The 23,652-nt window shown below is 40.8% G+C and overlaps 1 protein-coding gene across 2 annotated transcripts in view; it reads right to left on the minus strand.

Moving 5' to 3' along the window:
- FREM1 (FRAS1 related extracellular matrix 1) overlaps positions 1-23,652 on the minus strand; it is a 76,838-nt gene that overhangs the window by 4,424 nt on the left and 48,762 nt on the right. The window contains exons 26-37 of one of the 2 annotated variants that reach the window (XM_072860295.1): positions 20,793-21,207; positions 19,288-19,489; positions 18,684-18,828; positions 16,332-16,461; positions 14,847-14,919; positions 11,731-11,880; positions 10,313-10,551; positions 9,532-9,579; positions 9,079-9,261; positions 8,681-8,806; positions 7,871-7,986; positions 1,348-1,433 (exon numbers count right to left, since the gene is read on the minus strand). In XM_072860295.1, coding sequence (XP_072716396.1) covers positions 1,348-1,433; positions 7,871-7,986; positions 8,681-8,806; positions 9,079-9,261; positions 9,532-9,579; positions 10,313-10,551; positions 11,731-11,880; positions 14,847-14,919; positions 16,332-16,461; positions 18,684-18,828; positions 19,288-19,489; positions 20,793-21,207 — 1,913 coding nt within the window. Of the gene's footprint in view, positions 1-1,347; positions 1,434-7,870; positions 7,987-8,680; positions 8,807-9,078; positions 9,262-9,531; positions 9,580-10,312; positions 10,552-11,730; positions 11,881-14,846; positions 14,920-16,331; positions 16,462-18,683; positions 18,829-19,287; positions 19,490-20,792; positions 21,261-23,652 lie in introns of both variants that reach the window. The other variant, XM_072860296.1, reaches the window with a different exon arrangement.

Here is a 23,652-nt window from a genome sequence, read left to right on the forward strand (position 1 = left end):
AGCATGTTGTTCTATCCCTTTTTTTAAAAAATGCATACACTATTGTGCTGAGAGAAAAAAACCCATCTGGAAGAATACAATTAGAAAGAAGAGTACAATTTAATATTTCATAAGGCAATTAGTGCCATCTGAATAAGGGAAAATATACTTTTCCTTATTATTGCCTATCTAAAATATTTTCTCTCTTTCCATCTATTGCATGCCTATCACCTCCCAGGTTTCTCATTTGATACTTAAGATGCCAAGCAGAATGTTGTATTCAAGTCTGGGCAGCCTCAGATGCCTTCAGATTCCATCTGAAAATAAAATCCTGCAGATCTTTGTAGACCTTGTTTACACTGTTGAAATTAACAGCTGTAAAATTAGGTTGCGTTAATTAATACAAACTAAAACACATCTTAGTCTCTGAGTTACTAAGACCAACGTGGGTGGTGTATTGTCAGACGTGACCTGTCTTCTTCACTAGAAGAGACCAAATCAGAAAATTGACACAATGGTCTTGTACTCTTTATTCTTATCAGAGAAGTTTATTTCTCTCAGGTTAACAGAATCATGGTACCATTAAACATGATCCCAAACTAACTGTAGTTTTTAAAGTTAATTTAGTATAGCTAGTAAATCCATCTCAGAAAATGACTAAGAGCTGAAAATTACAGTTCACAATTGGAAAAAAGAACCTAAAAGTGGACAGTATAGCAGAAACAAGATGGGTTAGAAGAAAGCAATAGCACTAGTCCATGAGCTAAGGCAGTCATTCACAGAAAGGGATCAGGAGATCCCTCTGTGATCCCTACAGAGAAGGCCCATCTGAGTTCTTTCCATTTCTTGTGAAATGAAAGGTGCATGATAAGAAATAGACAGCTAAATCTAAAATGATGTGATGAAATCTTCTTTAGCTGATCATTCAATTAATTCACAAGATTTCTGATACAAGATTACACCATTAAATTAGTTGTAACATAAAGAATTATTTAAAGTAAAGTTTAAAAAAAGATAAATTAGAGATACATAAAGTAACAGTCAAAAGAAAGGTGAGATAAACGAAAGAGTAGGAGCTCCACCAGAAATTATTTTCCCAGCTAGTATTAAAATGGGAAAGGTTTCAAGGCAAAAACAACTCAGCAATAGGCAACATGATAAACTCTTCTTTTTGATAAAGACTTATAAAATTAGCTAGGTAAATTATGGCTTTCAGTTTAGTGCCTTGCTCTGAAATAACAAAAGCAGCAGAAAGTTGAGGACAATGCAACATTTGAAAACTGGGCTGGAACTGCTACAGCAGTTCCTGCTTTCCAAGGTGCACAGGAACTGTAATCCTCGGAGGGGACAGGCAGCTGATGTACTTGCCTATCCAAAAGGGCTTCCTCCCACTGAAGTCCCACAGCCACTGCATGTGTTGTTCATTAGCCACACTTGCTAGACTCCCCAAGTATCTAGGCTCAAGGAGAGAGGACAGAGCAATTAGCATTCCACAGAGTGACAGACATCTCCCATTGACTTACCAACAAGGGGCACTGACTCTAGTATAAAGCATATAACTAATGTTTCACAGGAAAACCACTACTTACTACCATGAAAGAATAATTACATGAAGATAAAGTCTTACATTCTGGATTACTTGGGGAGGAACCAAAGTCCTAGTCTGATTTTTCTAACAGAAAAATTAAATCAGGGCAACTGGAAGAAGTGTATACAGGAAATGTGTACCTCATACACACAAACTGTTTTAAACAATTGACACAATCATTGATAACATTCTTTTCTTTAAAATAATAATCTTCCCACACTAAAATCCAAGCCACTGAAAGATACAGCTTCACCCATTTGGTAGTAGGGCAGACGGTATCTTTTTAAAATAATGTTCTGACAAAACTAAAGCTTTGACTAACACAGTTAAAATCTTGTCCGTGTTTCAAAACTGAACTAAGTGCATGTAATTTAGGGGTCTGGCTTAGAGTGGTAGTGTGGTTCTGAGAGGTAATGCTGGGTTGTTTGCAATGACTACACATTTAGTTCGGATCAAAGAGCAGTTGAGGTGTGTATTAACCAGACTATTTCAGATTGAAGCCAATGCATAAGGTCTGCTCTGTGTTTGTACTTAAAGTATGCCAACCCCAAAGGAGGACTTGCAAACCCTAGCCACTGAGTGGCTTTGTCACTGTGAAGCCTTCCAACTAGTACCAAGCATGCAAACACCAGCAGGCTGCTCTTAAGCCATTCAAGATCAAGCTAAATCATGAAGCATTAAGAGACAAATGGCATCCTTCACATTTGCCAGGAACTGTCAGCCATCAGTGGCTCCACTTTCTTATTTATCCATCATTTTGCCTGCCTTGATATCATGTCACCATTTTACCTGTGACACCTCCTATTGCCTTCCCTCCGATGCTAAGCCTCTGTCGTTTCTGTTGTCCCATATTTCTGACTGCCACTCAGCCTAACAGTGATGTCAACCCCTTCAGCCTCCCAAAACATCCGGGGTGATGCTTGACAGGGCCCAAGAAAATGACACTGCTCATCAAAGCATGTTTTAAGAGAGCGAAAAACTTTTATAGCAGCAGAATAAGTCAATGGCATTATGATGATTTTGCTAATTTCATGACTGTTGCCAGGTAACAGAGACCAAAGATCAGTATTGCTCCAAAGGAGGTAAAGACTGTCTTCTTTAAGAGCTGGGACAACAACCAGACCTCAAGGGTGGCATGGCAGACTTGAATTCACTATGGAGAACATGAATAGATCTTGGGATGCAAGACCACCACCAAGCCTGCTGCCCAGTTAGAGATCCATGCCTGGAGCTCCATTCGCATTTGCTGCCTTGTATCTCTTCTAACAGTACTGATCCTGTGAACCCATATCATAACGCTACACCAGACAGGGAAGCAGGCAAATTTTACATCAGGAGGAATTCAGAGTAGCAGCCCACAATATTCTGCACAGTCCCTGCTGCACAAAATCTGGACCACTGGCATACAGGGGCATGGTATGGAACAAATTCATTTTAATGCTGATGGGATGCTCCTGCTGCAAAGTCCTCCTCCATTATCCCTGCAGTCAACCAAAGCAACAAGGGATTCGCCCTCCGCTCTGCTTTGCACGGTGGGTCTGCCAAGGCCTGCAGGACAGCTGAGTGTTAGCCCTCACAGCCTGTGTAATCATGGCTGCCCTAGACCAAGCACCGCACAGTAACATAGGTCCCATCAAGGGCCCCCTAAGTTCAGGGGCCACCAGAGAACAAAGTGTAAAGGATCTCGTTGACATCTGTGTACACTCTCCTCGGGTAGAGGTGTGGCAGGATGGCCTCAGAAACATTGATCATGACTTTACAGATGGCAGATTGTCCCAAGTCAAAGTGATTAGCAACTGTCTCGTAGGGGTCAGGATTGTGCACCCGCTTATGGTACAGGCTCCCAAAATTTCACCCAGTGAAGCTCCCAGCAGAGGCTTTGACTGTGCTTCTCATCACGGTGAAGTTTCATGCATGGTGTTAGTGCCTCTATGTCCCCAGGGTGACATGCTTCCACACCTCTGGGCCCATCTACCAGGCACCGAATCTGCAGTGAACCAGGAACAAAGCTGTTATACTGGTAAAAGCTCTTGGAAAGTTTTGTACTCCATCTTCTTCCTCAGACAAAAGGTCCAGGAAAGCAGGCTCAGGTAATTCAGGGTGTCCTCTGGGTAACTGATGCAGCGGCAGGATGCCATTCCCCCTCACAGTGACTGTGGTTGGCCAGTGACCAAACTTGGGGCTAAGAAGAGATTTGGGCAGCAGTCTCTGTGGTATCACTACTAGCTGAGCCAGAACAAAAATATGGCATTTTATCTGGAACTAAGCCCTGGAACTAAGTCGTTTACTTTAAGTAAGCATAGCTTTCTCCTGTTGTTTCAATTGTTTTAGAAATTGTGAAAACAAAAAGCATCAATGTGTATCAGTAACTGCTATATCATTTATGACATACAGGGGCGGTCTGAGCAATAACAGCTTCAGACTTTTACATCAATCCAAGTACCAGGGAGAGACTTCCGTGCTGTGAAAGGAAAGCATGGCAATAATTATAATGTTATCTAATCTTTTCTCCATAGGAGTGCTTTCTAAATACAGCCTGAGAAACACACACGACTGAAGAGAGAACAACCGTTCTAATTGTTACACCTAGTCAGGGGTTTTGATGTATTGTAGGGAAATGAGAACAGTCCTGAAGGAACATACGACTTACGATAATATTACTAACTGTACCTCTAGGCAGAGTGCCAGACACAGGAAATGACAAGATAATGTTATTTATGGAGTTATGTAAATGTAACACTTCCTAATTTAAATGACTCTAGAGAAGGGGTCATAATGCCTTATTGAAAAAAAGAAAAAACCAACCCTACCCATCACTGATTTCTGTGCTAAATAAGTCCATTTGAACTTATTCCTGTGTGCTTTAAAATTTTTGCTATCAAGTCAAGAGCATTCATCATCACAAAGCAGTTGCCCAAACTAAGGAAATATTTTGGGTAGCCATTGACCTTGAAGTATTATATGCAAAACACTTAGCACAAAGACTTTGCTGATTTTACATTAAATTATCCAATACATTTAAAGGAGCTTTGTACCATTCTGATAAATTTAACTTCAGGAAAAGTACACTTGACTAGCTATGAAGGTCTCTGCAGCACAGGAGGACATTTAATTTGAACTGCTGTAGTAAGTCCATGTCCTATACTGACAGTGAAGGGGGGGAGTGACTGAGAGGTGCTGCTTATCCCAGGCTTTCGTTTGATCACCTGGGGAGTAATCCTGGTGCCTTGAAATAGGTGTCTAGTGTTGCTTACAATGCCTCGTGGCATTCAAAACATTCAGGTGAGGCTGGCAGACATGATGCAGAGCTCACAGGAGCCCTGCACTTCCAGAGTGGCAACTGAAAGTCAGACAAGATACTCTGGGCCTTTAAAATGACTCTAGGTACCTGAATCCCTATGCTAGAGTCAGTAGCAATAATGTATGTTAAACCAGTCACTTATAGAACTAGCACAGCATTAGGAGAGGAGGGCAGCAGGGTCCATCCTGCTTTGCGCTAGGCAACACTGAGCCATCACGAAGGATCTAACCTGTTATTTTAGATGTGATTCTGCCTGTGATTCCCAAGGAATGAGGCCACATGCTGCTAATATACAAACACTGAACAAAATAACAGCCCCTGCCTTACAAAGCTAGCCGTAAAGGGTCTGAAATCTGACCATATTTAGGCTCTAATTAAATGTTCAAGTTCAAGAAGGTGAAGGTATAATCTGACTAACAGAGCAAAAGATGCAACTGGGGGTGCTGTCTATCCAGTGGAGAGTCCCTTCAGTGGCAGCAGTGAAACCATCTCAGAGCCTGGCTGCACTGACCCTTGGGGACGACATGTTCCTATAGGATAAACAAGAACTGTAACATAAATCACCAAAATTGCTGCTAAATCAGGCTGCTGTGGGATCACTCAGCCGTAATATCCCCCAGATGCTTCTCTTCATGTTGCCAAGGGCCTCTTCATGCATACAAAACAAAGCTAGAGAAATGAGTTCTTAAACCACCTTTCTCTCCAATGCATTGGAGAAGGGTTAGAAATGGTGCAAGATTTTCACAGCAATTAGCTGAGATTTTTTCCACCCACACTGTCACCATAGCATACAGCAACTTGCGTCAAGACAAGCACGTTTTCGTGTCTGCTTCTATCCCTGCACATGGCATCTGAAGAAAAGGTTGGTATGCCACCTGCAACAAATGGATGCAATGTATGTCAAAGCTCATTAGAAGCCCAAATAGATTTGCATAAGCCCATGTACATATAGTTATGTCCAGACAGCAATTGCTTCCACAATAAATTGATAGCATTGCTTTGATGGAATAGCTTGGTCTCAAGTCCGTCATCTCAGGATAACAGTGTTTTCTCTAAGAGGTTAAGAGGTTGGTTAGTTGGAGACTGTTACTGAAATAACTTTAACAATGCTTGTGCTTTTTTCCTGTTCTGTATAATAGAAAAAGTGTAGGAAGAAAACAAGAAGTTTAAAATAATGCCATTTTTTTAGTAATAAAATTGATTCTTATTTTTCAGTGAAATTGGCTGATTCACTGAAAGTCAATTCTAATCTTTTCATTTAATGTCTAATGTTTGTTTGATCTATTAAAAAACTGAGGATTGACCTCTATGCTGATTTTGTTTGCTTGTTGGAAATATTAGCTATTTAAATGTCAACAGTAGAAGTATTAATAACAGAAATACTGCAATTGGTGGTGGTGGTGATTGCCGGTGGGGAGCTGGGCAAAAGCACAAAATAAAATTTATTAAGTTATCTTCTTGTACCACTTTTAAGTGTGTGCCTGGGGTTGTACTTTTGTAAATCAGTTCCAGACGGAGGCCAGGAGTACTCCATTTACCAGGATAAAGATTCCTTAGTCTGTGGTAGTCTGACATTAATTGAATCATCACTGCCCTAGGATTCATTTGCTTGTGGATTCAGTAATATGCCTTGACTTTTTGTGTAGGTGTTTAACACTGTCATTAATTTACTGTTATTCAGTTTAACTTCTACGTTGCACACTATAGCCTTCAGCAAGAAGTTACTGCCTACAGATAATATGGGTCACCAGGAGCACCCCCTTCTAGGAAATGGGAAGAGTGACAGCAGAGTGACATACATTCCCAGCAGAGTGACATACATTCCCAAGGGATCAATTGAATGTTGAAGCCTTCAGAAAAAAAAAATCAGAATATTCACAACTTACAGTTTTGTTTGGATAAGTAACAAAATAAAAGCAAGTGACAGAAAACCATTTCAGGAGCTGAAATTTTAAGTAAACCAATTGACAATGTGAAATTTGTGGTGAACTCACAAGAGCAGGTAACATTTACATTTTAGGAAAGAGTAACTTCCACCAGCTGGGAGGTATTAGAACTAAGACAAGACTTCCCTTTTGCATGTTACCAAGACAACATAATCTGGCATAACAGTGGATGAATCAAGTTTTGTTATGCATGCTTGTCCACGTTTCATGTTTCCTGCATGTCTTTCAACCACTTACTGAATATATTCTGTTTCTTTCATCTCCAATTCTTCCCTGTTTCAATTTTTATTTCATGGAGTAATGGAGAGGTCTGTTAAAGCTCCTTCTATTGTTCAGCTAGGTCTTCAACCTGGTGCTCACAATTCAACACAAGGTACAGAACATGCATGATCCCAGGACAAGCTCCATGTTACCATGGCTAGCATTTCTTCCAGTCCTAAGCTATCACTCCTAAAACCAAAATCACAAAGCAGCCCTCCAAACAGCAAGACTGGTGGATTTTCTGTTTGTCTCCTACTTGGGGACAACTATTACTATTATTATTATTTATTAGCTTTTATTTATCCTTAAAAGTCAGAAATTGACTGCTAAATTGAACGTTAAAGTTTTCAAGTAGTTACAGAATCTGAAGAGCTGCATCTTCAGAAGAATATGGTGAGGCACACAGGAGCTGGCAACATTGTACTGTTGCTATATCAAGTGAAGATAGAGCCGAGGAAGTGGTGGGTCAGAGACGATGAAAGACTGAGTCTTTGCTCTATTTCTCTTCTCCCAAACTAACTCTCCCATTAGGAAAGCATCGTCACTGCAGATGGACAGCTTCAGGAATTCATGTGATGAATAAGGTAGCATCACCACCTGAAACATTATGAGACTAAATATATTTCTATCTTCCACTGGGTCTGAACTCCAGGGCTTGTTCTATTTTTTTGGGGAGCTGTGCAGCACAACCAGAGTGGGGCTCATCCAAATAAACCCAGCCTCGAGAGCAGCATTCAGCTCAGGGCAACAGCAGTGCAAACACAGCAAACACATGCACTTGGAGAAGTCTCTTACTGTTCTCTGCAAGCCCGAGCAGCAGTGTTCCAGGTGACTTTGTGATTCACTACCAGGAAGTAGCAGCTGCCCTGGTGATAACTCCATCCGGAGGGACATTTCTTCATGCTTACCTCCTAAAATAAAAGAGGAAAAAGCAAAACAGACTCCTGTTTACAGTGATCTAGGTCTGTGTGCTAATAATCAGACTGAAGGCTGGAGGTGCTGCTTATGGCCTCTCCGGAATTAAATTGAACATGAACTTTGGTGTGTATCAATAAAGCTACAGCATTACTTTAAAGATGTAAAGAAATAAATGCCTGCCAGAGGAGTATAATGAGTAGCTTTAAATGTGACATGAGGTTTCAGTTCCCAAAACCCTCTTAAGAGACCACATTAGTTGGGACACCATTTTCTCTCCTGCAGTCTGTGTAGGGAACGCAGTGCAACAAAATTCAGCATGACATCTTACATGGCGGAGGGGATGTATGTTTACAGAATACCTAAGTGAGCTGATTTTACTAACTCCCACTCATTCTCTCACAGACTTCATTCACTGACTGTCTCATGCCCACATCCGCACAAGCACCAAGACATCAGTGCTCAGATGGTCCAGGAGCACCTGTGGGTGACAGAGAGGAAAGGCAACCTCAGCAGTCAAACCCTCATCATGTCTCTGGGAGTCTTTTTTTCTGGTGATAGCAAACTTGACTCTGGACAACTCTTTTACTCCCTGTAGAAGTCAACAGTTGTTACAGGAATATCCTTTGCTTGAGAGTGTCATTGTAGACTCTATGCTCTGATTTAGATGCATACTCATGACATTTTTACCTTGCTTTGGGAATTCCAGAATTTCCATATTATCCCATCACACTGAAATAACTTTTGAATTCTTTCTTCGTAATGCAAGAGACCCTTTAAATCTGGTGTACAGGCCTTTGGAAAAGAGTAAAAGTCCTGGAAAGAGAAGTGTCATTTGAACATTTGAAGGACAATAATTACACAAAACAAACAAGCTACATGAAACAGATTAAATAGGTCTTATATTAAAACTTTATGAGATGAAAACTCTTCAAGGGCTGAGCTGTTAATTTATCTGTGTATTGGTTAAACTCAGCTTTGGAGTAGGAGGGGTTAGGCTGCAGATCTCAGAGGTGTTAAATCATTTTGGAAAACAGCATGACTGAAAACAGATGGTAAAAATGCCTGTGAAACAAAAGGTTTCATACCTGATGTCTTGAGCTTGGTTCAGATGCCAGTTCTGCCTTATCAGCTTGTGGGATTTCTGTCTTCCTAGAGGAGACGACATTTATCTGTGGTTGTGCTTGGTTAATTACTGACACTTGAGCCTTCTTGTTTGTTTTAGCTGATGAGGTGTCATCCTCTATTTTGAGTGATACCATCCCGTGGTACTTCATTTTACACACACACACACAAGCAGAACAGGAGAGGGAAAAGAAGCGTTAGAACATACAAGCAACTCTTGAATAAACTCAAAAAAAAAAGGGGCATTATAATGCAAATTGTTGCAACTCAAGGGGAAGTGACACCAAAGAAAAAGAAAGATACATAGAAAAATAAAGTTTTGGTCATAATGAATTATTAACAGTGATAAAGCCTGCAAGGAACAGAATCGGAAAGAAATCACAGAAATGTCTGAGCAATACTCATAATACTCTTACTTTGAAAACCATATCAGTTCCATTTCTAAATACAAATGAAGGACGGACCTGAAAAAGGTAGAATAGCAGGATGAGATGGGCATATTCATGCATTGTAGAAACAAAAAGACTTTATGCAAGATTTACTACAAGATCTAGGTTACAAATCATGCAGAACATATCTTGGGTTTAGTTCTTTCTCTTTCAGAATGGAAACTGATCACCTCTGAAAACAGCCATTAAAAATCACACATTACAAGTGTGTTTATAAACAGATTCCATTAACTTGTAAGGTCACAACAGCAGAATGTTACTAAACCACCTAGTTAAACCAATGTAGCTTAAGCAGGAAAAGCAGTGGACAAGTTTTAAGTAACTGTTTTAAGTAACAAGTTTTAAGTAACTGTTTAAGCTAACAGTATTTTCAGCTTTACAACTTCAGGAGCAGATGCACAGCTTCTATACATTGGCCTGGTTCCAGTGACTTATTTCTTGTAGCTGACCCATAATTTAGACAAGATTAGAAGCTGCACAATTGCTGAAGTTGCTTGATGCATGTTTCCTCCCCCCACTCTGTTTTTCTTCCTCTCTTGCATACATGGATCTTCAAAATCGGGAATTTTTTTATTCCCCCCCAAGTATTTTTAAATAGTTTTCAGGTCTGACTCAAAGCAAACTCGGGTAGTTTATAGTTATTGTATGGTCAGGTAGGATCACTACAAAAATATGACAACTAAATTAAGATATCAAATCCCAATGAATTCACAAATCAGTCCATCACTGCACTACAGAAGTGTCTTACTATTCTGCCATTTCCAGTCACTCTCAGCCTGGTCCTTGACCGATTCGCCAAGCTGTGTTCTTGCCGCAGGTCCCCTCCATGCTCTCTCATCCCTTTGGAAGGAGGCGGTGGGATCCCTTCCAAGGGAGCATTGCCAGGCCTGGGAGGTGATGAAGAGCCCAAGGAAACTGGAAACAGCATGCCTCTCCCCCAGAAGTCGTGCTTGCTTTGGCCAGAAGAATGGGAATAGCTGCACTGACCTGAAAGCATAAAAAATGGCAGATGGTCAGTTCTAACTGCATGAGCACATAACTGGTCACGTTGACATGGGCACATAAACAGCTTGTCATTAAAAGTTGGATGATTCTTTCACTTGATGTGGTTGATTTTCTGTTTGTTCAGTCGTCCTCATTTGTGGGGTTTGCTATGGCTATGACTGCAACTACTACCTGTATATATATGTTTTTATATGTAATGCATGTCTACCCCCAGATCAGAATTTCAACCAAGCATCAGCTAAAAATACCTGTTTTCATGCATAGATTGGGGTTTGGAGTGCTGTTTTTTTGGTCATGGATAGACAGGTATCTTTAACTAATGTTGGTGACACTTCCATCATGCCCATACAATTTTTTCTTCAGAAATCCAGGACGCTATTGTTCCTACAAACCAGTTGTGTCAGTTAACTCCTGATTAACATTATGAATGTTAAAGAGAAAACAGATCTGAAATTTTAAAAGGAATTTTTCAATAAATGAAGCCTAATTCATTGCAACACAGGTATTTAAAATGTTGTTTCACTAAGCCCCAGAAGAAAAAACACTCTTCAGCTTTCAGAGGACTCAGCTGCTTTGCTAGTTATTTGTGTTTTTCTACAGTTGCTTCATTTTTGGTGTGATTTTAGGCACAGCACATTTGATCACTGAAAAACACAATAAAAATGCAGACATAAAAGCCTAAACTCTAATGGTCACTGCTGTGTACTGTAATGTTGTGGACTGTGTTTGTTAAGCATTAGAAAATATATTTCTAAGAGCTGCTTTTAGTTGTTAGGTTTCTTTTTTGAGAGGAAAATAAATCTTTTTCAGAGGTGTATAACAACTGTTATACAATAACTGGGAAAAAATTCTAATGGACATAAAAAGCATTTTTTTCCCACTTTAATAAATGAGAACTGAACTTGTGTTGTTATGAAAATTGGTTTCTTTCCTTGCACCCTTCTCATTTTGTACTTGTTGCTTTCTCCATGCTGTGTTTCCTAAGAGGATGAATATGATTGTGTGAGAGAATAAAGGCAACTGTCAAGCCTGTTTTCTCTAAAAAGAAATTAAGCATTTTGATCTGAAGGTGAGTGTTAGAAACAACTTGTGGTTGAAAATAAGTAGCTACTCAGCCAAGATTGTCCCACCTTCTTAACAATGAAGATCAAAAGAGAATACCTCCTTTTGAGTCCAAAATTTTCACTACAGCTTTTGTCCGGGTGCCAAGAACAGCATTCACAGGGGAGTTCAGAACTACTTCAAAGACTTCATCATCTTCCTCTAATCCATCATAGGTAATTGCTATATTCCACGTCTTGGTTGACATTCCTAACAGAAATAAACATTTTAATTACTCTTTAAGTGCTATTTCAATCAATCAGGGTGTCAAAGAAATATATTAATTAACATGTCTGCAGCTAGAATGGAGTAGCTGGTGTATGCTATTGTGCTCCTACCAACTGACTGGACTCCTGCTGATCTCGCAAATAACATTAAGTTCGAATTTGTTCCTGGACAATGATGATTCAATTCCAGTGCGTACACTGTAGCAAAAAGCTGCTGTAGATGTGGAAAATGACACTACAATACATAGATTTAGGACTTCCATTGCAATTTTCAAGAGAAAATGTATCATATGCTTTTTATCTTGAAAGCTTAATTTTAGAGATGGAACAGTTGTTTAAAATACCTGCAAATGGATCAAAGACTATATTAAATTCAAGTACAACCTTTTAGGCAGATTTTATACTTGGTTATAAAATTTTCACTTGGTTGCTTGCCTTTACTGGGTAACTTCAGGCTTGCATTATGGGAATGAGAGAAGATTATTCCAAGATAAAGGACTAGGCTGGTTATTACCTGACAGGCTACAAAATTTGTTGAGGAAAAGTCAGAGGCAGCAGGACAGAAACAGATCTCAATGTACACATTGCTGGCAACAAAACATATTGGGAACCGTTTCTGCATCACAAAGTCAGTGCTAACATCCAAAATGAATATCACAGATACATGTGCAATATTGTCAAAAAAAATCTCTACATCCTTATGACACTTTGCATAATCTCGATTTCCTCACTTCTTTCCAGTATGAATCCTCTAGCCAGGAGAAGCTGTCAGTACAAACAGACCCATAAACTTGGATAGGGTCTTCTTCTGCTCCTTTCCATTATAATTTATTGATTGCAGTCTAATGTGCCAATCAGTGCAGTCAATTAGCATAGCTGAGGTTTGTTTTTAAAACAAACCTATCAGCCTTATTAAATAATTAGTAAATACTACTAATTAATACTTATCAAACATCTTGAATTTAGAACTAAGAAACTGATGCCTTGAATGTAATAGTTTGGAGGGTCCTTCCCTAAGGTTAAGCCTAAGCAAAGGACCTTCGAAGACAGCCACCCAAAAAAGACTGTGTGAGGGAGCTCAGCTGGCTTAACTGAGAAGCTGGCCAGAAAAGGGGAACAGTGTGCATCTCTCCTGTCCATGTTCACAGTTAATTTTCATGTGGCTTACCACCATATTCAGAAAGTCACTAGCAGTAACTCCAAACTGTCCCATGCTTGGAGAATCTGCATGGACCAGCAGAAGAGAAAAATTCTAGTAAAGGGCCTTGCACTAAAAATCTCTTCACACCAATCTCTAGCCATTTCAGTCCAGAGGCTGGTAAACTTGACTGCATAGTACATTAGAGGAAAGAGAGCTGGAATCCTGGGCAGCACAGTATGAAGGACTTTTTACACTGATGCCTCAAATCTTTCTTCCATCTTCTAATTTAAAACTAAAAAAAAATGTCTAATGCTAGATAAAGGGTCTCAGAGAGTGGCTCATTGGTTTCGGAGGTTTCATGTGTGTTCCAGAAACACTGGGAATTAGGGCAGATTTCCACCTTCTGCCCAGTTTTTTTTTCACTGCTGTCTGCTGGGTGTGCTCCCTTATCCACCTCTGAAAACTAACCAGCAGTTGCTCATTCTACACCTTTACATAAAATTTGCCTTTCTCAAGGTGGGCTGTAGTGGCACATTTCCAATATAATCAAATGTGTGACTCTAAATGAACTTAAAGCTACAAGTTTTCCTATGGGATAGCCAAGCAAAGCTAGGGTATATATGAGTTCATCCATGGGATGCAGTGCTACATAATCTCTGTAGCATGCAATGCCATTTTTTCAAAATAAACAGCTTAAGTCCTAAAGTAAAAATTCCCAGGCTTTGGCTGAAACTGACTTATATTCCCCATACCTGTTTTTCAAATGTAGGTTAGCACTTAGACTAATTTTTACCATCAAATACATGCCATTTATTTCAGCCTTTCACAGATGATATATTTTGTCTCCTCTGTAGTCACTGTGATGTTCTGACATTGAAATCTTACTGCTGGCAGTCTTGGGATAACCTCTGCTGGCATTGCAGGCAACATCCTGGGAGGCTTGTGCGGACCCCATTTCCTAAACTCAGATAAATCCTGGACTATGCCAACAGGGTGTGTTCCAAAAAAACTTGGACTTGCATATGCAAAGGAAGTGATTATGATAGCAAATGGGTTTTCCTTCCCAGATAATCTATTTATATGGGCAAACCCAAGTTTTTCAGGTGAAGCTGAATTTCTGAATGTTAAATTGTGAAACGCTCACCTGGACTGTTTTTTCCCTGTACCCAGGGAGATACCCAAAGCATAATAATAATAAATTGTGCAGAACACAGGAAGCTTTTTTCAGTATCTTCACATTTGTATTCAGTTTTACTATTGATACTCCCCCAGCAAAAAAAATCAAGTTCCTTTTTATAATACAGTTACTATCATTTCTTGCTATTTACAGCCTCAGCCAAGGTCAGACTGCTGTTATAATTACAGTGCAAGCAGAGATGAGGTCTGACAATTTTCAGGGTTTTTTGCACCTTTCTGTCTTGGATACCTTGCATAACTTAAGTTGTACTCAGTTTTGTCTAAATTTGACCAGCATCCTGGTCAAATCTTTAAACCTTTAAAGCATCTCACAGCTCAGCTCAGGGTAAGTCCTCCCCAGCCTAGCCGTGAGGAGATTAGGAGACATCATTTGAGCACTTTTGATATTTTAACCGATGTAAAGGGACCACACACCATCTCACCCTAAGTAATAAGGATACTAATTCACAAAGGAAGCCCACTGCACTTCCAGAAAATTAGCCCAGGTGTCTTTAATCCTATTCAGCTCCTCTAGCTACAGATACATAATAGGTTTCACTCTCCAAAATCAGAGTTTACACTTTCAAAATCAGTGATTTAATTTTAAAATTATTCAGTGCACTGGTTCATACCTGGATCAAACTGAACAAGCTTGGAGGGAGTAACTGTAAAGTCCTTTCCCAGCACAGCGGATATTTCGTTGACCTGAGAAGAAATCAAACAGTAAATGCCATGCTGTGACCTACTTCACCAAACCACTGCATTCTGCTGTGTGCTGAAGCTACTGTGTGCCTCTCCATGGAGTCTCAAAAAGACATACCAACCCATACATGTGCTTAGGCTGAAAAAAAAGATAAAGGCCTGAAGAATAAACCTTGTGATGTGCAACTGTCATTCTGACCTTGCTCATGGTTTAAATATCATAATAAAAAAAGTTGGCTCATCTTAAAATTTTGGCTCATCCCCTCTCAAATTGCTACTTGGCAGCACCAGATAACACTGCTGTTCACCATGTCTGGGGACCCAGCCATACCTGGCTCCTGGCATCATGGCATCCTGGAAGAGCAGCAGCAGCCTGGCCACATTTGCCCATTTAGCCCTTTGTGAGGTCTTGGAAGAAGCGTTTGCATGCAGAGCTGTCTGTCAGCCCCAAAGACTCGTTGGGCTAGGCAGGAACCCATACTAGTACATATGTAAGTATGGGGACTCCAGCGACTCCCTGAATTTTCATAGGAGACTGGCAGAGGACACCAGCTTCCACACAGCGTTCTTGATGCTGGGATCAGTTTCACTGGTCTTTTTAGCCAAGTGACAACTGGAGTAGAGTCACTGGAGTCCATGAAGGGTAGGGCAGGATGGCCCCTGATGAAGTCAATAGCAAAATTCCCACTGACTTCACTGGAAGAAAAATCAAAACTATGTTTCCAATTACGGCTATATTCCTGAGAAACTGTGAGGGAAACTGTTAGTATTTTTCTAGCAAGGGTAGCTGGTAAGATCTTGGAATTTCCATTTTACGAGGAAAGATAAAATTTGTGAAGGCAAGTTGCACAAAACCTGTTTTACAAAATTATAACCTGCAGTTTTCAGTCTAATTTTTCTGACATAAAACACAGGCTGTTACTGTAGATATAGGGGGTTCCTTGGGCTATTTCCTAGGCTGATGGCACTGGGGGGAGAAATGGGGGAGGCTGCCATGACTGTGGAGCTGAAGCTCCCATAGCTCCTGGGCTCCTCCAGCCTGAGCAGAGAAATAAGTCCCAAGGCCCCACATTGCCCAAAGCCTGGATTTTGAAGTGGCAAATCCTGGAAACCCAGCTTTTGAGCACAGTGACAGAGGAAACTGCCTGCTCTGTCACAGAAGGTCATCAAAACTGAAATGCTGCTCCAAAACATTCTAGTTTTGGTCAATCAGCATTTCTACTTAAAAATGAGAAAGTTTTGTCATAAATTTTTCAACCATCTGTACTAGCAAGCACAACGTCCTGCTAAGTCTGGTTTGAATTGCGTGGCCTCTTTGCTGATTACTGAAATACCTTTTAAGTCTGAGGAAGAAATTAACAAGCTCCACTATTTATTATTAAGTTTCCAGTTAGGAGCTTGGCTTTTAGCTTTACCTTCACGGCAATAAAGGCGGACTCTGCAGAGTGTCCTGCCCTGGTGATTTTCAGAGACACCACTCCCACGCTCTCACACACTTCATATTCAGTCTGTTGCATTTCAATCCGAGACCACCGTAGCTCCAGCCTGTGGGAGAGGAGGGAAAGCCCGTGTGAAGCAAAGCCACCTCCCCTGCTGTCCTCACCCCCTGCTGCTCAGAGGTTCAGTGGGGAGCCATTTCTCTCCTGACTGCTAATTTAGCCAATACACATATCGAGTCCCTGTTTCCAAATCAACACATTTGTGTGATCTGGCTGATTAGAAAGAGCTCCAGGCGAGAGGCAGTTAATAAATCTTCCAGTTGAGCTCTGGTCTACCCCAAACCAAGCCTGAACCTTGTTTCAGAACCAGAGGGGCTCTGCAGCAACTTTGAGAAGAGCAGATTATGTCCATAACACCAAATAGGCCAAGACAAGCTATCACTGTTTCTTCCTGGTTCCCTTTATGCCTCTAGTTTTATTTTACCCTCACTCCCTGGTATTTTCTCTGCAATATCCTCCTTTTATTCCTCCCTTCCTTCATCTATCCTCTTAGAGTATAGGGCACGCTCCAGGACTTCACCGCCTCTGTGCAAGTGCCCTCCCCACTCCCCTTACTTTAATACTTTGTGTACTTCGCTCTTCAGCCATGGAAGTGGCTGAGTCCAGGCGTCTCATACACTGAATTTTAGAATTGTTTACAGGGGATGTGACTGAACCTCAGAGGATCGCATGCTGCACAGGGTAGCCAATAAAGATCTCGCTTTTTTAAAAGCTGTGATAAAAATCAGTAAGAATCAGTTAGAGGAATGAAAGAGATGATTGAAAAGAAGGAAAATGAGCTGTGCTACTTACAAAACAATTTGAACTTTTCTAAAACAAACTTCTAGACCTTTCAGGGTTGACTAGCTCTAACATGAATGGAAGTTTCCTTCTGTCCTCCTGTATCCTCTGACACTCATGGTGTGGGCAACCTATTTAGAAGCTGATTTGCTTTCTTTTTGCTAAAGAGGATGCATGTGCCAGATGTAGTCCAGCAGCATTCAGATAAAAGCTGGGATTCAATTTTAATAATATCAACATGCAAATCAAACTTGTATTTTGAACCAGTGACCATTAGGTGATAAATTGTTAAAAAAAAAAAATCTCTCACAAGCTTTTAAATCCAATATTAAAAATACTATTTTTTCCTTAAAAGCCAAATTCCTCTTTGTTCTGAGGTCCAGCGCAGCTAACACATAAATTCTACTGCTCTGAAACTTCTATTTTCCATACAAAAAGTGGCTTCTCTTTGCTCTCTTTGTAAAGCTATGGTGTTATGCATTGCTATGTGTATACAAGAACCCACACTTTCCCACGAGGAGCGGCGTTTTGATGGTGGTTTTAATATCAGTGCACCTGTGAGCCAGCTCAGCGCAGCTGGGAAGTGCTCAGGCTGGCTGCGTTCAGATGTGTTTGTGCATGGGGACATCTTTTGGCATGGCGTGTAACGGCCGAAATGCTCAGTCCCCGTCCTCTGTCTAGCCTGGAGGGAAGTGCCCTGCAGAGGAGCCTGCCCCTTGGAGCCGGCTTGCTGCTCCTTTTCCCTCGCTATAAGTCCTGGTTTGTGAGTAGCTAGTTTAGCCCAGGAAAATAGCGTTAGGTTTTTTTCTCAGTTACTTCTGGTGACATAAATTGGTTGAACATTCAGCCCTGTTTTCAGAAATAAAGAGAAACGTTGCCCCTGCTGTAGAGCTACTCCTACTTTTGTCCTTTATCATCAAATGATACCCCAGTCTCTAATTTTTGTACATTAGGCTTATCATATGTCACAAGGAAATTTTGGTAATATATCTAATATAAATTTTGGCAGTGGATGACAAAGAAGATGCTGTGTGCCCTCTGCCTTCTGTCAGTGCTCTTTTGCAGAAGTACGGCTCTCAAAGCTTTTACTGCTTGAGAGCATCCCCTCCATCGTGATCTCAAGCTTGTGAAAAAAGCGTTGCCGTCAGCACAAGGCAAGAGTGACCTCCAGCTGCAGGACCACGTACGTGAAGCAACAGTCCTGTCCCTCAGCACCCAGTATCTCAGATCTCCAGATGCCCAACTGCCACTTAGAGTAAACTCCATTAGGTTTTTCTATGAGGCCCGGAAAGCCCTTGAGAACTGTGCCCCCATCTAACGTGGAGCTAGCCCTTTGTATTTCACCTCCCTGAGGGGCAGAAACCTTCTCTACTCTTCACAAAAGAAATGGCAGTTTGAGTCATAGCTATGTTCACATCTGTGCGGCTTCAAGCCCAGCACGGGTTCCTTCGCCGTGCTGCAGCACGCACTGCCAAGGGCCGGAGCTACCTTTGGGGCACTGCGGAGTTTCCACTGGCATCTGTGACTTGAAACTCCAAGTTGTCTGAATTCACTTCCCGCGATGGATTGATGACGTAAAGTATGATTTTGCTGTTTAAATCCTTTTGGCTAAACCCTTCCTGAATAAATCCACCTGGGAAAGCAGAGAAACATTCAGGTGAATCAAAAGCCTGTTAATAAGAACCACGTAGCTCATATAGATTGTTTTCAACTTTTCTTTTTGTTGAACACTTAGAAAACTTGAACTTACAGAAACCTGGTTTTACAGCAACATCCCAGCTCATAAGCCCCTGACAATTTCTTCCCATATGACGTGTTTATCAAATGGAAAAGTTCAATATTAATCTTTTTTTTTGACACAAACAAAAAATAATTTCTCAAAGGCAGCTATTAACAATCATCTCAAACTCATGATGGATTCATGATGAACGTGAGAATGAGGTTTTAGTGTAAAAGCTTTCTCACTACATTCAAACCTTGCCCAAAGTTTTCTCAGAAATTTTGATCTCCCCTATCAAGCAAACATTAACAGGGTAGGTTTTGGAACCTGGTCTGGTATATCCCAAAATACAGAGATTATAGAAGACAGCACCTGTTGTTATATTTTCCAGGTAGCCATAATGAGGACCTCGTAAAATCTTAAAAATTATTTTGTCATCTTCTGTATTGGGGTCAGATGCCTTCAGGGACTTGGCAGTAATATAGATCCCGTAATTGCCATTCTTCAGCAGTTCCACATCAGAAAAGCAATGGAGATGAATAATTTTTGGTGCCAGTTTGTCCAAGTGATCCACCTAAATCAAAGTTAGACAAATGTATATTCATTTTACAGCATCAGGATATTCTCTGTCCTACTTTTGCTAAAAGCACAGTAGCCTGCTCAGGGTGGCAATAACCACTTTGACTCGCAGTCTGCTCCAGCATTCTGATCTCCAGTTAAGTACTACTTCCCATGAGAAGTTTCCAGGCCCAGATTGCCCAGCTGCTTGCTGCATGCAGTGTGATACAGCACACTCTGGGGAGGGCAACACAAATGCTGTGTAACTCTGCCCTGATGTCCCACACTCCCCATAGTCCTTCTCCTTTTCGATGTAATTTTCTTCATAGCAAATGAAAACTCCAGCAAAGATTTCTCACCTCTGTTTTACAATACCAACCATGGAAACCTAAGGATTATGATAATAACACTCATAGACCTGGCCAATATGTCTCCTCAAATCTGTGCCACCTTTCACAACTTCTGATGAATCTTCTAGCACTCCACAACAGTTGTTGCTTTTTCCATATCTCATCTTCTGCCGAAATGGCACTCCTTGCTCATCACATAACTTCGAACTTTGTCATCAGGAAAAGTTAGGAGCCTCTTCATTAGTATCAGTGTTTTGAAACATACAGAATTTTGACATGCAATGCAACCAGGCCTGCTTTGCATACTGAAATATGCCAGATAGATACATACAAGAAGTCAAAGCAAAGGCATCTGAGCCTATGACACCATAGGAAGAATTTTAAAATGAGGGAAATGGGAAGTGAACAGAAAGATCCTAGTAAAGGAAGGAAGGATCAGAACAGGCATCCTACAAAGACTCCCAGAAGGAAGACAAGCTGTCCAGTTGTGGGAGTGAAGTGGCTGTAATTCAAGATTCCTGTGACATGAAGATCAACAGCCATCCTAGTATCCCTCACATGCAAATCGGTGGGTCAGGTACCAAGTGGGAAAGCAGAGCAGGAGGAAGTTCATTCCTCCCCATAGCTGGGCTCAACTTGAGGGTTGAGATTTCTATGTGAAATATTTTAGCAAGTATAAGTATGTAAGTATATACTTGCTTATATTTATATAAGCAGGACGTCTTTCTTCTCTTAAATACAGTCTCTCTCTTTGCACTCTATAAAATTCTTTGCCTGAGTAATGCATTGTGGTAAGTAGTTAATTCTCCAGGTTAATTATTCACGGAACACAGAAAGCAAACATTTTAGCTGATAAATACCTCAGTTAAATCATAGACTGCAGCAAGTACAAGTTCTCATCAAAATTACTACATTTTCCACCTTAACATGCTATATATCTCTTTCAAATAGGCCTGTGGTCACACTTGCCTGTATGGTGAAAGCCACTGGCTCGCTCTGCACTCTCCCATTCACGATGAAGCCTTGATTAGTCCTATCTGTTGCAACAAATGTAAATCTGTCAGTCTGGGAATCCCCACCTCCGTGCTTGTATGCAACATCCCTGTTGTCCACATCTTGCTGAGTGAAATTGTACTGCAGTAGCACAGCTCCTCGATAATAGAGATGACCATATTGGGGGAGCTGAGCCAAGAGGAAGGTAAGGTTTTCTTTGACAGTGTCTGGGTCTGAAAGCTGCAGGACATCAGGAGAAAGGAGAGCCATAGCGCCTTCCACTAATCTTAACCCCGTGTTCCTAGATAGCGTGGGCAAAGCTTGGTCGACTGCCTCCAAGGAGATCATGAATGTCCCATGCTTAGTCCTCAGTCCATTGCTGATGATGAATCTGGCAAAGAGAGGCAAGGTAGTCTTCAGCATGTGTTCTTGATTCACCATGTACTGAAATGAAATGATAATACACACCTTTACTACAGGACTTGCCTGTGTTGATACTGCAAAAGTAGTAGGGCTGGTTTAAGCTCAAACCCAGACTGTGGGTGGAGTGGATGTATAACTTAAAAACATGAAAGCAGATGGCCAGGTATATGACACAAGTTACAATGCATCTGCAGGAATCTGAGTAGATGCCAGAGGAATGGCTTTGAGGATGTACACATCAGTCTCAGCAGTCATAACAGAGCTGATCTAATCTTCTAGCTCAGATACAGATGGAGCAGATCTAAAATGGCAGGCTGGCTGGGGGGCTTATTGCACCCTTTGGCATACATGCACATTTGTACACATCCTTAAGTACATCTTCACTTGGTTACCTGGCAGTGGCAACTGCCAATGAAAGTGCTGGCTTTGTCGACAACTTGCAGAAAGAGGTGTGTAAAGTGCATGGTCTGCCTGGACAATATTTTTTTTCTCTTCACTGCTACAAGCCTTTTGTACCCAATAGCCCCAAGACTATCTAAAAAAGCAATCTGGAAAAAGATCCATCCCCATCTCACTTCACGGGTTTGTTTAGGCACTAACTGTATCTGTAAATTTCTGTATATTCAGAGGAACTTATTTATCTTTCTTTACAAAACTCAAGTAAGGTTTCACTGAAATACTAAGATTCTGTGAGAGATATTGGGCAGAACTACACAAGTTGCTAGGGTAATTTTAAAAATGTAGATGTCCATACCATTTATTTATCAAAGGGTCAGATCTGCAAAGTTCTTATTCCATGCTGGGAATTTCTATTAATAGCAGCATAGTTTCTTATAGTTCTCTCTCAAGCAGTAATATTTCTTTAGATATATTAAAGATTTGATTACGCTCTACACTTAATTTTCCTCTCCTAAACAAGAGAAGGATAAAGGTGCCCAAGGTGGGAGAAAAAATCTGTTGGAAGCCTACCAGCTGGGTATGGGCTTTTGCCATACAAGTGACAGCTTGTTCTGCAGAAATGTATTATCAAATTTAGTTGTGGATAAAAATAAAGAGAAAACCAATCTTTTAGCCTTCAAAATTCATCCTGGCTTTCATTGTCATTACTTAAGTATTTGTTTGAAAGCAATTACATTGCACATTGTCATGCCTATAACAAAAACTTTTGAGGGTATATGAAACCAAAAATTGCTTTGAAAATGTCTCACGATCCTTTGTGTCCCATCACCATATAGTACGTAAGAGTTACCTTTCTTTCTACAGAGGTTTCTGTGGTTATGCTGCATAGTACATACAAAAGCATCTTGGAGAGTGGTTTTCACCCAGGTTTGTTCTGCCTGAGCCAGAATCTGCTTTGCAAATAAATTTGCTTGTAGACTGTTCCCATTCCCTGACCTTCCTTTTTCTCCCACTCTCCAATGCCCAACACTTTAAATGCACATACAGTTACACCTACACAGCTGATCTTCTGTGGGACAGTATCATGGGACAGTGGTTTCAGACAATATGAGGGCCAGCTTAGCTGGCTGCTTTCCACCTAGCATGCTTCTACCATACATAAGTGAAATGGGGACTGGTTGACATTTAGATTATCTGCCTCCTCTTGCTCTCTTGACTGCAGACCTCAAAGAAGTATTTAAATAATTATAAGGTCAGAACCTGGCCTATTGTGGCATGCCTTGAATGTAAGTGTCCTTCAGTAGGTCATGGAGTAGCTTACTGTGTCACACAGACCATCCATCTAAAACTCCTCACTGCCTTCACCAATGCTGGATGATTAGGGCTTGATCAATTTGTAAGCTGGCAGTATGCCATGAAACAGATGGGAATGAGCATAGGCAGACCAGGGACTATATAAGCAGTTAGAAATATGTTTACTGAGGATGGTATTCCCAGCTGGGAACCTAGAGACATCTGTCTGCACTGACCTAATGTTATTGTGCCAGTGGTAAAAGGGTTGTGCTATTAGTAATCTAGCTGAAATCAAATACAGAACTAGAATAATGATGATAAATACTATGCTAAGAAAAAAAAAAGGCAAAACACGTTCAGTTAAGATCTTAACCATCTCTCAAGAAGTCTGGAAGACTGCAGCAGAAGTGAGTTTCCTCTGGTTCTTTTGATGGCTGTAGAATCATTTGGATGATGTCTCAAACAATATTTACGTGGAAGACTCAGATAATTCAGTTCATGAAACTGAAGATTTGTCCAATCTTCTACAGAATACCAGATAGGAGCAAACTTCCTAGTTATATACATCAGACTGAAATTTACAATGCAAATGTTATACCACTTGATTTCACAGGTGATGAAGCTGCCTGTGTCCAAGACGTCCTTTTTTCTGCACTTTGGGAGATTTTGGTTGTTTATTTCTGGTTTATGGCTGCTTCATCTTTTCCTTAGGAATGGAGAG

The sequence above is a fragment of the Ciconia boyciana genome, chromosome 4 (genome assembly GCF_034638445.1).
Source record: "Ciconia boyciana chromosome 4, ASM3463844v1, whole genome shotgun sequence".
NCBI lineage: Eukaryota > Metazoa > Chordata > Aves > Ciconiiformes > Ciconiidae > Ciconia > Ciconia boyciana.